Source organism: Colobus angolensis, unplaced genomic scaffold (genome assembly GCF_000951035.1).
Source record: "Colobus angolensis palliatus isolate OR3802 unplaced genomic scaffold, Cang.pa_1.0 Scaffold3, whole genome shotgun sequence".
Taxonomy (NCBI): Eukaryota; Metazoa; Chordata; class Mammalia; order Primates; family Cercopithecidae; genus Colobus; species Colobus angolensis.
Genome location: NW_012116265.1, coordinates 16,072,372 through 16,086,820, shown reverse-complemented (window position 1 = coordinate 16,086,820; position 14,449 = coordinate 16,072,372). Strand labels below are relative to the sequence as shown.

The 14,449-nt window shown below is 39.4% G+C and overlaps 2 protein-coding genes across 5 annotated transcripts in view; one reads left to right on the top strand and one right to left on the bottom strand.

Moving 5' to 3' along the window:
* SLIRP (SRA stem-loop interacting RNA binding protein) overlaps positions 1–14,449 on the top strand; it is a 74,140-nt gene that overhangs the window by 14,942 nt on the left and 44,749 nt on the right. The window contains exon 4 of one of the 2 annotated variants that reach the window (XM_011949485.1): positions 11,950–12,057. The exons of the other annotated variant lie outside the window; for it this stretch is intronic. Within the exon in view, the coding sequence (XP_011804875.1) occupies positions 11,950–11,964 (15 nt within the window). The 3' untranslated portion in view covers positions 11,965–12,057. The remainder of the gene's footprint in view (positions 1–11,949; positions 12,058–14,449) is intronic. 2 annotated transcript variants of the gene reach the window in all.
* The window catches only part of SNW1 (SNW domain containing 1), a 56,425-nt gene that overhangs the window by 6,107 nt on the left and 35,869 nt on the right, over positions 1–14,449 (bottom strand). For all 3 annotated transcript variants that reach the window (XM_011949488.1, XM_011949486.1, XM_011949487.1), the window contains exons 7-10: positions 13,968–14,037; positions 12,956–13,021; positions 10,480–10,596; positions 8,989–9,130 (exon numbers count right to left, since the gene is read on the bottom strand). In XM_011949488.1, the coding sequence (XP_011804878.1) occupies positions 8,989–9,130; positions 10,480–10,596; positions 12,956–13,021; positions 13,968–14,037 (395 nt within the window). The remainder of the gene's footprint in view (positions 1–8,988; positions 9,131–10,479; positions 10,597–12,955; positions 13,022–13,967; positions 14,038–14,449) is intronic.

The window sequence follows — 14,449 nt, the reverse complement described above, 5'->3', positions numbered from 1 at the left end:
CAGGATGGTCTCGATCACCTGACCTCGTGATCCGCCCGTCTCGGCCTCCCAAAGTGCTGGGATTACAGGCGTGAGCCACCGCGCCCGGCCGAAGACCCACTTTTTTATTACCTCCTGTTGCTTCAGCTTACTAAGGCAGAGATTACTCTCCATTTCTACACTATATCTGAAGTGTCTAAATTTTGCTTATATGTACCTAACTTTATATGCGGTAGGAAAAAAAAGATTTTCTAAAATAGATGTATTTTGTTCACCAAGTAAAATTCAATTCAGTAATGAGAATGTCATACCTTTTTCCACGTGAGTTTTGATCCCAGCTCGTCTCTCCCTGGCTTTCTGAGCCATTTCTCTAAGTTTCTCTTCGTGTTTTTCCTTTTCTTTCTGAGCCATTTTTCTCTCTACTTGGGCACGCATTTCCACAGCTTCACGAGCCTGTTAGTAAAGTCACATGTTAAACAGGGCACTATCATGGGATAAATATTTATGGCTATCATCCAACTCCCTAAAATCTGGCTGGTAAGAGCAATCATACAGAATTCAGATTTGTTACTGCTAATTAAAACAAAGAATCTTGTCCACTAAAAGATATCCTGCCTGGAAGACACTGCAAGGTCAGCTTTCTCTCTGGGAATATTTTAGTGATTGAAACTATCGTGACCCCAATTAATCTTGTAAATCAAGTGTTTCACTAATGCTTTCTCAGAAACAATCTAAAAAACAAAAGTAAAGCCAGGCATAGTGGCTCTCTCCTGTAATCCTAGCACTTTGGGAAACCAGGGTGGAAGGACTGCTTGAGCTCAGGAGCTTGGGACCAGCCTAGGCAACATAGTGAGATACATCTCAAAAAAATAAATAAATAAAAAGGGACTGGTTACATTTTCAAAATGAATCAAGTCAACTCAAGATAAAATCTTAACTTACATCTGCTAGATAATTTTTATAAGAGTACTCACTGTGATACAGAAGACTTTTTTGTATGTTCTAAACACATGCTATGATGCGTGTGAACTTCAATATCATGTATTAATTTCATAATATTTATATTTATATATATTTTTTGAGATGAAGTGTCTTACTCTGCTGCCCAGCCTGGAGTGCAGTGGTGTGATCTTGGCTTACTGCAATTTCCACCTCCTGGGTTCAAGAGATTCTCCTGCCTCAGCCTCCCAAGTAGCTGGGATTACAGGCATGCGCCACCACGCCCAGCTAATTTTGTATTTTTAGTAGAGACAGGGTTTCTCCATGTTGGTCAGGCTGGTCTCAAACTCCCAATCTCAGGTGATGTGCCCGCCTCGGCCTCCCAAAGTGCTAGGATTACAAGCGTGAGCCACCATGCCCAGCCTGTTTGGGTTTTTGTTTTTGTTTTTGTGAGAAGGAGTCTCACTTTGTTGCCCAGGCTGGAGTGCAGTGGAGTGATCTCAGCTCACTGCAAGCTCTGCTTCTCGGCTGCCTCAACCTCCCAAGTAGCTGGGATTATATGTGTGCACCACCACGCAGGCTAATTTTTTATTTTTAGTAGAGATGGAGTTTCACCAAGCTAGTCTCGAACTCCTGACCTCAAGTGATCCGCCACACCCAGCCAATATTTTGAACAAGAGAATATTCTTTAACCTTAGACAGAAAATTTCAAACTTCTTTGTAATCACATTCAGCCTTTTAAACCTTACTTGCAATTAATTTAAGTCTAATAAATAATATTAGTTTAATTTTTGAATGTGAATTCTAGAATCAAGCATGCAGCTAAAATATTTAAGGTAAAATGTACTGCCGTCTTCAACTTACTTTGAAATGCAATGCAGTAAATTGGACGGATAGATGGACAGATGGGCAAATATGTGATAAAGCAAATTTATCAATGTTAATTGCTTTTAAAATTTATTTTTATTGATATATAATTATACATATTTATGGGGTATATATATTTGATACATCAATAAAATGTGTAATAATCAAATCAGGGTAATTAGGATATCCATCACCTCAAACATTTATTTGAGTTGGGAACATTATAAATCTTCTAGCTATTTTGCAATATATAATACATTATCATTAACTATTCTTCTCTTCTAGCTATTTTGCAATACACAATAAATTATCATTAACTATTCACCCCATTGTACTAGGAACATTAGAACTTACTCTTTCTAACTGTATTTTTGTACCATCAACCAATCTCTCTTCACTCCTTATCCCCAACATCCTTCCCAACCACTGGTAACCACCATTCTACTCTCTACTTTCCTGAGACCAACTTGTTTAGCTCCCACATACAAGTGGGAAGATTCAGTATCTGTCTTTCTGTGCCAGGCTTATTCACTTAATAATCTTCAGTTCCATCCATATTGTTGCAAATTACATTTCATTCTTTTTTAAGGCAGAGTAACTAACATCCCATTGTGTATATAGACCACATTTTCTTTATCCACTTACCCACTGGACATATTCTGTATCTTGGTTATTGCAAAGAGCACTGCAATGAACATGGAGTGCAGATATCCCTTTTTGATTTGATATACTGATTTTCTTTTGGACATATACCCAGCAGTGCATTGCTGGATCGTGTAGCGGTTCTATTTTCAGTTTTTTGATGAACTGCCATATTGTTTTCCACAGTGGCTGTACTAATTTACATTCTTACTAACAATGTACTAGTGGAAGTTCCCCCCGCTTCTGTATCCTCACCAGCATCTGTTATTGTCCTTTTGGTGATAGCCATTTTAACTGGGGTGACATAGTATCTCACCATGGTTTTGATTTGAAGTTTCCTGATGATTGGTGATGCTGAACATTTTTTCATACACCTGTTGGCCGTAAGTATGTCTTCTTGAGACTGTCTATTCAGATCATTTGCCCATTTTAAAATCAGATTATCTGGTTTCTTTGCTAGAGTTCTTGTACATTCTGATTGTTAATTCTTTCTAAAATGCAGTTTGCAACCATTTTCTCCCGTTCTGTAGGTGGCCTCTTCAGTCTGTTGACTGCTGTGCAGAAGCTTTTCAGCTTGACGCAATCCCATTTGTCTATATTTGCTTTTGCTGTCTATGCTTTTGAGATTTTACCCAAAAAATCTTTGCCCAGACCAATGTCCTGAAGCATGTCCCCAATGTTTTCATCTAGTAGTTTCATAGTTCAGGCCTTATGTTTAAGTCTTTAATGCATTTTGATTTGATTCTTATATGTGGTAAGAAATAGAGGTCTATTTTCATTCTTTTGCATGTGAATATTCGGTTTTTACAGCATTATTTATTGAAGAGACTATCCTTTCCCCAGTGTATGCTTTGGGCATCAGTGTTAAAAATCCACGCATTGGCTGGGCATGGTGGTGGTTCATGCCTGTAATGCACTTTGGGAGGCCGAGACGAGTGGATCACTTGAGGCCAGGAGGTTAAGACCACCCTGGGTGTAATGGCAAAACCCTGTCTCTACAAATAATACAAAAATTAGCCAGGTGTGGTGGTGCATGCCTTAGTCCCAGTTACTTGGGAGGCCAAGGCAGGAGGATAGCTTGAGCCTGAGAGGCAGAGGTTGCAGTGAGCTAAGATTACACCACTGCACTCCACGCTGGATGACAGAGTGAGACCTTGTCTCCAAACAATCAAAAATTCCATGCATTTACAGCCAATCCATTTATTTCTGGGTTCTCTATTCTGTTCCACTGATCTAAGTGTCTGTTTTTATGGCAGTACCATGCTGCTTTGGTTACTATAGCCTTGCAGTATACTTTGAAGCCAGGCAGTGTGATGCCTCCAGTTTTTTTTTTCATTCAGGATTGCTTTGGTTGTTTGGGTTTTTTTGTGGTTCTATACAAATTTTAGTATTGTTTTTTCTATTTCTGTGAAGAATGTCATTGGTATTTTGACAGGGATTGCATTGTGTCTATAGCTAGCTTTGGGTAGTATGAACATTTTAACAATACTAATTTTTCCAATTCATGAGCATGGGCTATCTTTCCATTTTTTTGTGTGTCTTCTACAATTTCTGTTCTTAACATTTAATTTTATTTTTCTAAAAAAGAGATTGGGTCTATGTTGCCCAGGGTGGTCTTGAACCCCTGACCTCAAGTAATCCTTCTGCCTTGGCCTCCCAAAGTGTTGGGATTACAGGTGTGAGCCACCATGCTCAGCCTCCTCTTCAGTTACTTTCATCAGTCTTTTATCATTTTCTTTGTGGTGATCTTTCACTTCTTTGGTTAAGTTTATTCCTAGGAGGCCACATGCAGTGACTCGTGCCTGTAATACCAGCACTTTGGGAGGTCAAGGCAGGCAGATCACCTGAGGTCTGAGACCAGCCTGGACAACATGGTGAAATCCCATCTCTACTAAAAATAAAAAAAAAATTAGCCAGGCGTGGTGGTGTGCGCCTGTTGTCCCAGCTACTCGGGAGGCAGAGACACAAGGATTGGTTAAGCCCGGGAAGTGGAGGCTGCAGTGTGCTGAGATCACGCCACTGCATTCCAGCCTGGGCGACAGAGTGAGACTCCGTCTCAAAAAAACCAAAAAAACAAAAAACTTTATTCCTAGGTAGTTTTTTGTAGCTACTATAAATGGGACTGTCTTCTTGTTTTTCAGCTTGGGTATGCTATTTGTATATAGAAATGCTACAGATTTTTGTACGTTGGTTTTGTATCTTGTAATATTACTGAATTTGTTTATCGGTTTTAAGTTTTTTGGTGGTGTCATTAGGTTTTTCTAAATACAGGATTCATACTGTCTCTGACAAAGTTGAATTTGATGTCTTCCTTGTTTTTTTTTTTTTTTTTGGTTTGAGATGGAGTCTTGCTTTGTTGCCCAGGCTGGAGTACAGTGGCGTGATCTCAGCTCGCTGTAACCTCTGCCTCCTGGGCTCAAGCAATTCTTGTGACTCAGTGTCCTGAGTAGCTGGGATTACAGGTGAACGCCACCATACCCAGCTAATTTTTGTATTTTTAGTAGAGACAGGGTTTCACCATGTTGGCCAGGGTGGTCTTGAACCCCTGACCTCAAGTGATTTGCCCATCTCAGCCTCCCAAAGTGCTGGGATTACAGATGTGAGCCACTGTGCCCAACCTTCCTTTCCAATCTGGATGCCCTTTATTTCTTTCTCTTGCCTAAATTCCTCCAGCAAGGACTTCCAGTCCCATGTTGAATTACAGTGGTGAAAATGGGCATCCTTGCCTTGTTCCAGATCTCCGAGTAAAGACTTTCAATGTTTCTTCATTCAGTATAATGTCAGCTGTGGGTTTGTCATATACAGCCTTAAATAGTTTTAGCTTTGTTCCTTCTAAGCTCACTTTGTTGAGAGTTTTTATCGTGAAGGGATGTTGACTTTTTCAAATGCCTTTTCAGTTTCTATTGAAATGACACTAGGGTTCTCATTTTTGGTTCTATTATTGTGATGTATCACACTTACTGATTTGCATATACTGAACCATCCTTGCATCCTTGGGATGAAGGATAGATAGTTCAGCTGATTATGAAGAATGACCTTTTTTAATGTGTTGTTAAATCTTTTTTAATGTATTCTATTTGTTAGAATTTTGTTAAGGATTTTTGCATCTATGACTATCAGGGATGTTAGCCTGTGGTTTTCTTTTTTGTTGTATATTTGTCTAGTTTTGATGTCAGGATAATAATGACCTTGTAGAATGAATTTGGAAGCATTCCCTTCTCTTCAAGTTTTTGGAATAGCTTGAGTAGAACTGGTATTTAGTTCTTTAAATGTTTGGAAGAATTCAGCAGTGAAGCTGTCAAGTCCTAAGCTTTTCTTTCATGGGAGCAATGTTAATTGTTTAAAAAAAAAAATTAAGTGTATAATCTAGGTGGCAGGAGATATGGGTGTTCATCATATAATTCTTTCAGCTTTTCTGTATGTTTGAAAATTTTCATAATAAAATGTCAGGAAAGCCTGGGTACGGTGGCTCATGCCTGTAATCCCAGCACTTTGAGAGGCTGAGGCAGGTGGATCACCTGAGGTCAGGAGTTTGAGACCAGCCTGGCCAATATGGTGAAACCCCATCTCTACTAATAATAGAAAAAATTAGCTGGGCATGGTGATGGGCACCTTTAATCCCAGCTACTCGGAAGGCTTAGGCAGGAGAATCGCTTGAACCCGGGAGGCAGAGGTTGCAGTGAGCTGAGATTGCATCATTGCACTTCAGCCTGGGCAACATGAGCGAAACTCCGTCTCAAAATAATAATAATAATTAAAAAATCAGAAAAAAGAATTATGCATAATGTTTCCCTTGTATTTTTAAAGATTCTATTGAATAAAGAACTGTCTGCTTATTTCCCTTAGGGGCTGGCTGGATCTTGATTTCCACTGCATTTATATCTATCTTCATTTTTTTCTACCCTCGTCTGTCTGAGGGAATGCAGTACAGTTAACAGCATAAGATTTCGAGCAAGCCTGTCTGGATTCAAATCCTGGTTCTATAGCCAATTAACCGTGTGACCTGGGCAGATTACTTAATCACTATGAGAGCCTTAGTTTCCTGCTCTGTAAAACAGTCACAATAATAGTACCACTACATAGGGTTACCCCAGGGATTAAGAGATAATACAAATAAAGTACTCAGAATGGTGCCCACCATAATAAGCACCTGACAAATGTTAGTTTTTACTACTATCTGGCAAGAGATTCATTAACATTTTTAATTTCTCGAGAACCATTCTGTTGTCTTTTTCTTATTAGAGAACTCAGATGCAGTAAGTTTCACTTCTAATTATCTTCTATGGTTAGATATACAACCAGGCAGGTATTTATATCTCACCTTATTAAGTCATTCATATATAACCAAGGGAAGTGGATCACTACTTAAAACTCTGGTTATTTCCCTATGGTTGAACTCTAGACTCCTGTAACCAATTATCTGGCACCTCCATCTTAAACTTAACATATCCTTAACTGTATTAAATTCTTCATCGTTCCCTCCCAAACATGTTCCTCCTGCAGTCTTCCCAATATTAGTAAACAAAAGTAACATTTACTTTTATCTTGAGAAGTTGGCAATTTAATTCCTCCCAACTGCTTAGGATAAAAGTTCTGGAGTCATCCTTAACTCCTACTTCCTTCTCATATCTCCACCTAATCCATAAGCAAATTTTGTCAACTCTACTACCAAAATACGTCCAATATGGGACCATGTTTTTGCTACCTCTTGTTACCATGTCTCTTACAGTTTATTTGGAAGGCATTAGCCCATGCCCATTCCACAGTATTCTATTTTTAACACAGCAGCCAGGGAGGTCTTTTAAAAATATATGTTGGGGAAATGGTCATATGGTACGAAAGCTCATTTATGCAGGATGAGTAACTTCTGGAGATCTAAAATGCTGTATGATAACTATAGTTAACAGTACTGCATTGTATATTTGAAATTTGCTAAGAGAGTAGATCTTAAATGTTCTCACCAAAAAATTTAAAAAGTAACTATAAGAGATGACTGGTAAGTTAATTAGCTTGACAGTGGTGAATATTTCACAGTGTAATTAAAACATCATGTTGTATATTTTATACAATTTTTGTCGATTATAGCTCAATAAAGCTGGAAAACAATATGTCAGGTCACATCACTATGCTCAAAACCCTGCAATTGCTTCCCTTTTCACTTGTCGTAAAAGCTTTAACTTTAGGTTAAAAGGCCATACATGATCTGGCCACTACTCTTTCCACCCTAAATATTCTGACACCTCCTCTCCTACTTATCCCCTTCTTTCTCATACAATCCAGTCATATTGGCCTGCCTGCTCTTCCTTGAGCCACACTAGGCATACTCCCATCTCAGTCGTGTACTTGCTGGCCCTTCTGTGTGGGATGCTCTTCCCCCAGAAATCCACATGGTTTGCTTCCTTACTTCCTTCAAGTATTTCTGCTAACAGTACCATCTCAGAAGTGAGGGCTATTTGACCACTCTCACCTTCCGGCAATTTTATATCCTCCTTCCCTGTATTATTTTTCCTCCATATCAATTATTACCTTTTACTATACTACATCATTAACTTTTGTCTGTCTACACTCACTAGAATGTTGACTGTTATATCCCATCCCCCTACCCACTGTCTAACAAAAACACCCTGTGTCTAAAAGAGAACCTTGCACACAGCAGATGCTCAATATGAACTAAATAGATGAAAGAATGAATAAATGTACCAGGTAAGAATTCAGTAATGAAAAAAAACACCCTCACAGAATTTCTTGAATTATAATTAGGACTCGACTTCCCACTCTAATTGAATACACCAATGTAGACCACTAAGTAAAGTCAGAGAAAATACTGGCAGATTTAATGATGAGAAATGCATTAGAGCCTACAAGGTAGAAAAACTCCGGATTATTTCACCATATAAGGGAGCTGAATTATTCAGTTAGATACCTAATTTCTCTTTTGAGATTAAAATAAGAGAAAATCAAGCCTATCATTTGAGTAATAATGTAATTTTTAAAAGTACATTGCTCAGAAGTTTAAAAACTTCTGGTACAGTCCCAAACTGAAGACCCACTTTTTTTTTTTTTTTTTTTTGAAACGGAGTCTCGCTCTGTCTCCCGGGCTGGAGTGCAGTGGCCAGATCTCAGCTCACTGCAAGCTCCGCCTCCCGGGTTTACGCCATTCTCCTGCCTCAGCCTCCCGAGTAGCTGGGACTACAGGCGCCCGCCACTTTGCCCGGCTAGTTTTTTTTTTTTTTTGTATTTTTTAGTAGAGACGGGGTTTCACCGTGTTAGCCAGGATGGTCTCGATCACCTGACCTCGTGATCCGCCCGTCTCGGCCTCCCAAAGTGCTGGGATTACAGGCGTGAGCCACCGCGCCCGGCCGAAGACCCACTTTTTTATTACCTCCTGTTGCTTCAGCTTACTAAGGCAGAGATTACTCTCCATTTCTACACTATATCTGAAGTGTCTAAATTTTGCTTATATGTACCTAACTTTATATGCGGTAGGAAAAAAAAGATTTTCTAAAATAGATGTATTTTGTTCACCAAGTAAAATTCAATTCAGTAATGAGAATGTCATACCTTTTTCCACGTGAGTTTTGATCCCAGCTCGTCTCTCCCTGGCTTTCTGAGCCATTTCTCTAAGTTTCTCTTCGTGTTTTTCCTTTTCTTTCTGAGCCATTTTTCTCTCTACTTGGGCACGCATTTCCACAGCTTCACGAGCCTGTTAGTAAAGTCACATGTTAAACAGGGCACTATCATGGGATAAATATTTATGGCTATCATCCAACTCCCTAAAATCTGGCTGGTAAGAGCAATCATACAGAATTCAGATTTGTTACTGCTAATTAAAACAAAGAATCTTGTCCACTAAAAGATATCCTGCCTGGAAGACACTGCAAGGTCAGCTTTCTCTCTGGGAATATTTTAGTGATTGAAACTATCGTGACCCCAATTAATCTTGTAAATCAAGTGTTTCACTAATGCTTTCTCAGAAACAATCTAAAAAACAAAAGTAAAGCCAGGCATAGTGGCTCTCTCCTGTAATCCTAGCACTTTGGGAAACCAGGGTGGAAGGACTGCTTGAGCTCAGGAGCTTGGGACCAGCCTAGGCAACATAGTGAGATACATCTCAAAAAAATAAATAAATAAAAAGGGACTGGTTACATTTTCAAAATGAATCAAGTCAACTCAAGATAAAATCTTAACTTACATCTGCTAGATAATTTTTATAAGAGTACTCACTGTGATACAGAAGACTTTTTTGTATGTTCTAAACACATGCTATGATGCGTGTGAACTTCAATATCATGTATTAATTTCATAATATTTATATTTATATATATTTTTTGAGATGAAGTGTCTTACTCTGCTGCCCAGCCTGGAGTGCAGTGGTGTGATCTTGGCTTACTGCAATTTCCACCTCCTGGGTTCAAGAGATTCTCCTGCCTCAGCCTCCCAAGTAGCTGGGATTACAGGTGCACGCCAGCTAATGTTTGTATTTTTAGTAGAGATAGAGTGTCACCACATTGGCCAGGCTTGCCTTGAACTCTCGATCTCAAGGAATCCACCAGCCTTGGCCTCCCCAAAGTGCTGGGATCCCCATGAGCCATTGTGCCTGGCCTAATTCCATAACATTTAATACATTATGTAATATTAATAGACAACCAATGCTATGAACGCCATTTTATGTAGCATTCAATTCATTAGAATGTTTATCTGTCTTTGCCTGCAACTGTCTTTTTGTGGGACATCTACATCTAAAATACAGGAAAATTTGAAATCAAGAATTACGAAACCTAGCAATCTTCATAAAATGGGATCATCCCAGCAAACCATTATTCTGGCATGTTGTGAGGGAGCCGGATCACTACTGTGGGGTGTATGTACACATCTACAAAGGCTGGGAGCATGCAGAGAGCTGCCAACTAGCAGCTGCCATTTCTGACACATGTACCATGGGTGAGACTCTCTCTGGGTGCTTGGTACTATAGTTAAATTATCAGTACCTTAGGTAACCAAGAATGGATTTTAAAAGTAACAAGAGCATTAAACAAATTATAACAAACCAACCTTCCGATCAGCAATGTAGAGGGCTTCTGCCAGTTTGGCGAAATTTTCATTTATGTGTACTGTCTGTAGTCCTCTTCCATCAGCAGCCAGACGTTTGTCTAACGGAATTGTATAACCCTAGGGTGAAAGCAGACAGAAAACCCAGTCACAGAAGTGCTTCAATTAATTATTTGAAGTTAAATTAATTTAATTTTTTTCGAGCTGGAGTCTTGGCTCTGTCACCCCGGCTAGAGTGCAGGGGTGCCATCTTGGCTCACTGCAACTTCTGCCTGCTGGGTTCAAGTGAGTCTCCCACCTCAGCCTCCCGACTAGCTGGGACTACAGGCGTGCGCCACTACACTTAGCTAGTTCTTGTATTTTTAGTAGAGATGGAGTTTCACCATGTTGGCCAGGGTGGTTTTGAATTCTTGACCTCAGGTGATCCACCCTCGGCCTCCCAAAGTGCTGGGATTACAGGCATGAGCCGTCAAGCCTGGCTAAAATAAAATTAAAATATGCCCACATTTTAATACCCACTTAACTGGGGTTCTTTTTCCTTATATCTTTCTTCACAATGATGCAAAATAACAGCAGCTATCAATGAGTGCTTTGTGCAGAAGATCAAACACATCTATGGTCTCATTTAACCTTCATAATAACTCTATAAAGCTTCTAACATTATTGTGTCCATTTCACTGATGCTTTGGTAACATCCCCAAGGTCATACAGTTAATAAGTGGATGACTAGGATTTAAACTCAGACAGTAGGATTTCAGAACCCAAACTCTGGAAAAATAGATACTTGTGCTGATAATTGTGAATTTTAATAAAAGGAAATCAGTGTCAAACAGTTCAACAGTTGCTCCTCAAATAAATGTAACAGTCAAACAAAGGCAGAATAAATCACTATAATCTTAGTATCCATAGGAAGTTAAATCTGCTGTACTGTCTTAATGATCTGTTATATTCTTAAAACCCTGAAGTTTTAGTAAATAGAAAAAAAAAGGCTGGGTGCAGTAGCTCAAGCCTGTAATCCCAACACTTTGGGAGGCCAAGGCAGGTAGATTGCTTGAGCCCAGGAGTTCAAGACCAGCCTGGCAACATGGTGAAACCCTGGCTCTACCAAAAATACAAAAAAGTAGCCAGGCATGGTGGGGCACACTTGTGGTCCCAACTACTTGGGAGGCTGAGGTAGGAGGAATGCCTGAGCCTGGGATGTTGAGGCTGCAGTGAGCCATGATCATACCACTATACTCCAGCCTGGGCAACAGAGCGAGACCCTGTCTCAAAAAAAAAAAAAAAAAAAGAAAGAAAGAAAAGAAAAGGAAAAGAAAAAAGAAAAAAAGTTTGCTAAACCACTGACATTCTACATTCTAAAACTTTGCATCCCATTTCAATAACTCAAGAACTATACTTGAATATCTGTGTAACTTTCAGGCTTAGTTTTATTTTCCAGGTACCTGACTAGTCTCTCAAATGTTGACCTTTAAGTCCATGGTCTCATAAAAATGAAGCGTTACAGAACCAGCTCAAGATACCATCCAGTTACATAATATTCATCAACTCGAATCAGACCAGTCAACAACCTCTTTGTTTAGGGTGAGTACATAAATTCTCTTAAGAAACCTGAAATGGCCTTCTTTATCCATCAAAAATAAAACCATGAACTATGATTCAGGGAAGAGGAAAGAATAATTAGGGAACCTATCCCACAATCAACAGATGTCTTAAGTTCTAGAAACTTTGGCAATTATTAGAGACATATAGCTTAAGCCTTCACTACTACAGAGCCAAGTAGTTGAATATAAAAGCACTTAAAGTATCCAAACATTTACTCTGTTCTTGTCATACAATCTCTTATACCAGTTTACTTTCTTTTGGAAACAATTTTTAGACATAAATTTGAGTTTTCTAAATACCATCTTGTATTTATATGGCACTTTATTATGTTTATTCCTTCTCTATGTGTTTCTGCTAGCTACAATTCACTAAAAGAACTGGTACGGGGCCAGGTGTGGTGGCTCACACCTGCAATCCCAGCCCTTTGGTTGGCCAAGGCCAGTGGATCACAAGGTCAGGAGATCAAGACCATCCTGGCCAACAGGGTGAAACTCCATTTCTACTAAAATACAAAAAATTAGCCGGGTGTGGTGGCATACGCCTGTAGTCCCAGCTACTCAGGAGGCTGGGGCAGGGCAATTGCTACAATCTGGGAGGCGGAGGTTGCAGTGAGCTGAGATCATGCCACTGTACTCCAGCCTAGTGACAAAGCGAGACTCCATCTCAAAAAAAAAAAAGAACTGACACAGTATTCATGTGCCTGGCATACTAACATTTCTATTACATTAAAAAAGTCACCAAATTGGGCATTCCTTTTTGAAAATACTCAGTTAAGCCATGTGTTGTTTCAACTACAGTTACGCAGGCTGTAGTTGTTTTATTGGTGTTTTCCAGTAGGTTATAATACTAACAGAGACTGATTTGACAACTTAATTACCTTTGCATTTTTCCAGTTAGAAATACAAGGAGGAATCTTCCACTCTTGTTGTTCCTTTACAGTCATCTGAGAGAAGAGTGAAAGAACAGACAGGTTTAGATTTATAGTCTACAAAGTAAATCTTAAGTATAATCTTTATCTTCAAAGATAGCTCCATATACACTGACATATGCACAGACATAGTAAAAGGCCAACAGTCCACTTGTTTGCTAGCACTACTTTACCATATAATTCTAGTAATAACTTTGAACTAGTGGGAAAAATGGAAAATAATCTAGAAATTATTCTTGACAGTTATAAATGTTGGCTAGTATTTTTCCATATTTAAAGCGATGCGACTTCTTTTTTCTTTCTTTTTTTTTTTTTATTGAGACAGAGTTTCGCTTTTGTCGCCCAGGCTGGAGTGCAATGGTGCAATCTCAGCTCACCACAACCTCCACCTCCTGGGTTCAAGTGATTCTCCTGCCTCAGCCTCCCAAGTAGCTGGGATTATAGGCATGCGCCACCACGCCCGGCTATTTTTTTTTTTTTTTAAGGAGAGACGGGGTTTCTCCATGTTGGTCAGGCTGGTCTTGAGCTCCTGACCTCAGGTGATCCGTCCGCCTTGGCCTCCCAAAGTGCTGGGATTACAGGCGTGAGCCACCATGCCTGGCCCATGTGACTTCTTTTGGATGAAAAATTGTTCTTTTGATTAACAAAACATATCTTAAAAAGTCACTCAAATTATCAGGGACCTAATAAACCCATATATTCATTTCCAATAACATCCTTTAACTGAAACAGCAGACCCTGTTCATTCCATTAAAAGTAGGGTTTGGGTTACTAATAACAAAACGTATAGCTAACATGTTATATACACTCTCATAAGCATTCTTGAAACTTCATCTTGAAAAATAAAAAAAGAAACTACAAGTCAATGTGGTGACATGCACCTGTACAGGCATAGGGAGGTTATCTATAAAATTAATAACCGTAAGTAGAAAAAAAGATTTTGGACTACAGCAAAGAATACCTTTCGGCTAGGAGAATGCATGACAGGTGCAGGAGGAGAAGGTGGTCCCCGGGGAATTTTCTTATTAATCCTGAAGTATAAATCAAAACACAACCACAGAGTGATACAGTTTCCTCCCTTTTAGCCATCATACCAAGTCTCCCCTCCTTTTTCTTGCATAAAAGTTTCAAACATAGACAAAAACAGAGATTGCATAATGATACACACTTACCACTCCACTTCGACAATGAATAAAACTTGGCCAACTTTGAAATCGTTACTCACCCCACCTCCACAACATTACTATTATTTTGCAGAGTAATATACTTTTTTCCCCTTTAAAAAGCAGCTTGAGGCTGGGTGCGGTGGCTCACACCTGTAATTACAGCACTTAGGGAGGCTGAGGTAGGCAGATCGCCTGAGGTCAGGAGATCGAGACCATCCTGGCTAACATGGTGAAACCCTGTCTCTACTAAATATACAAAAAATTAGCTGGGCATGGT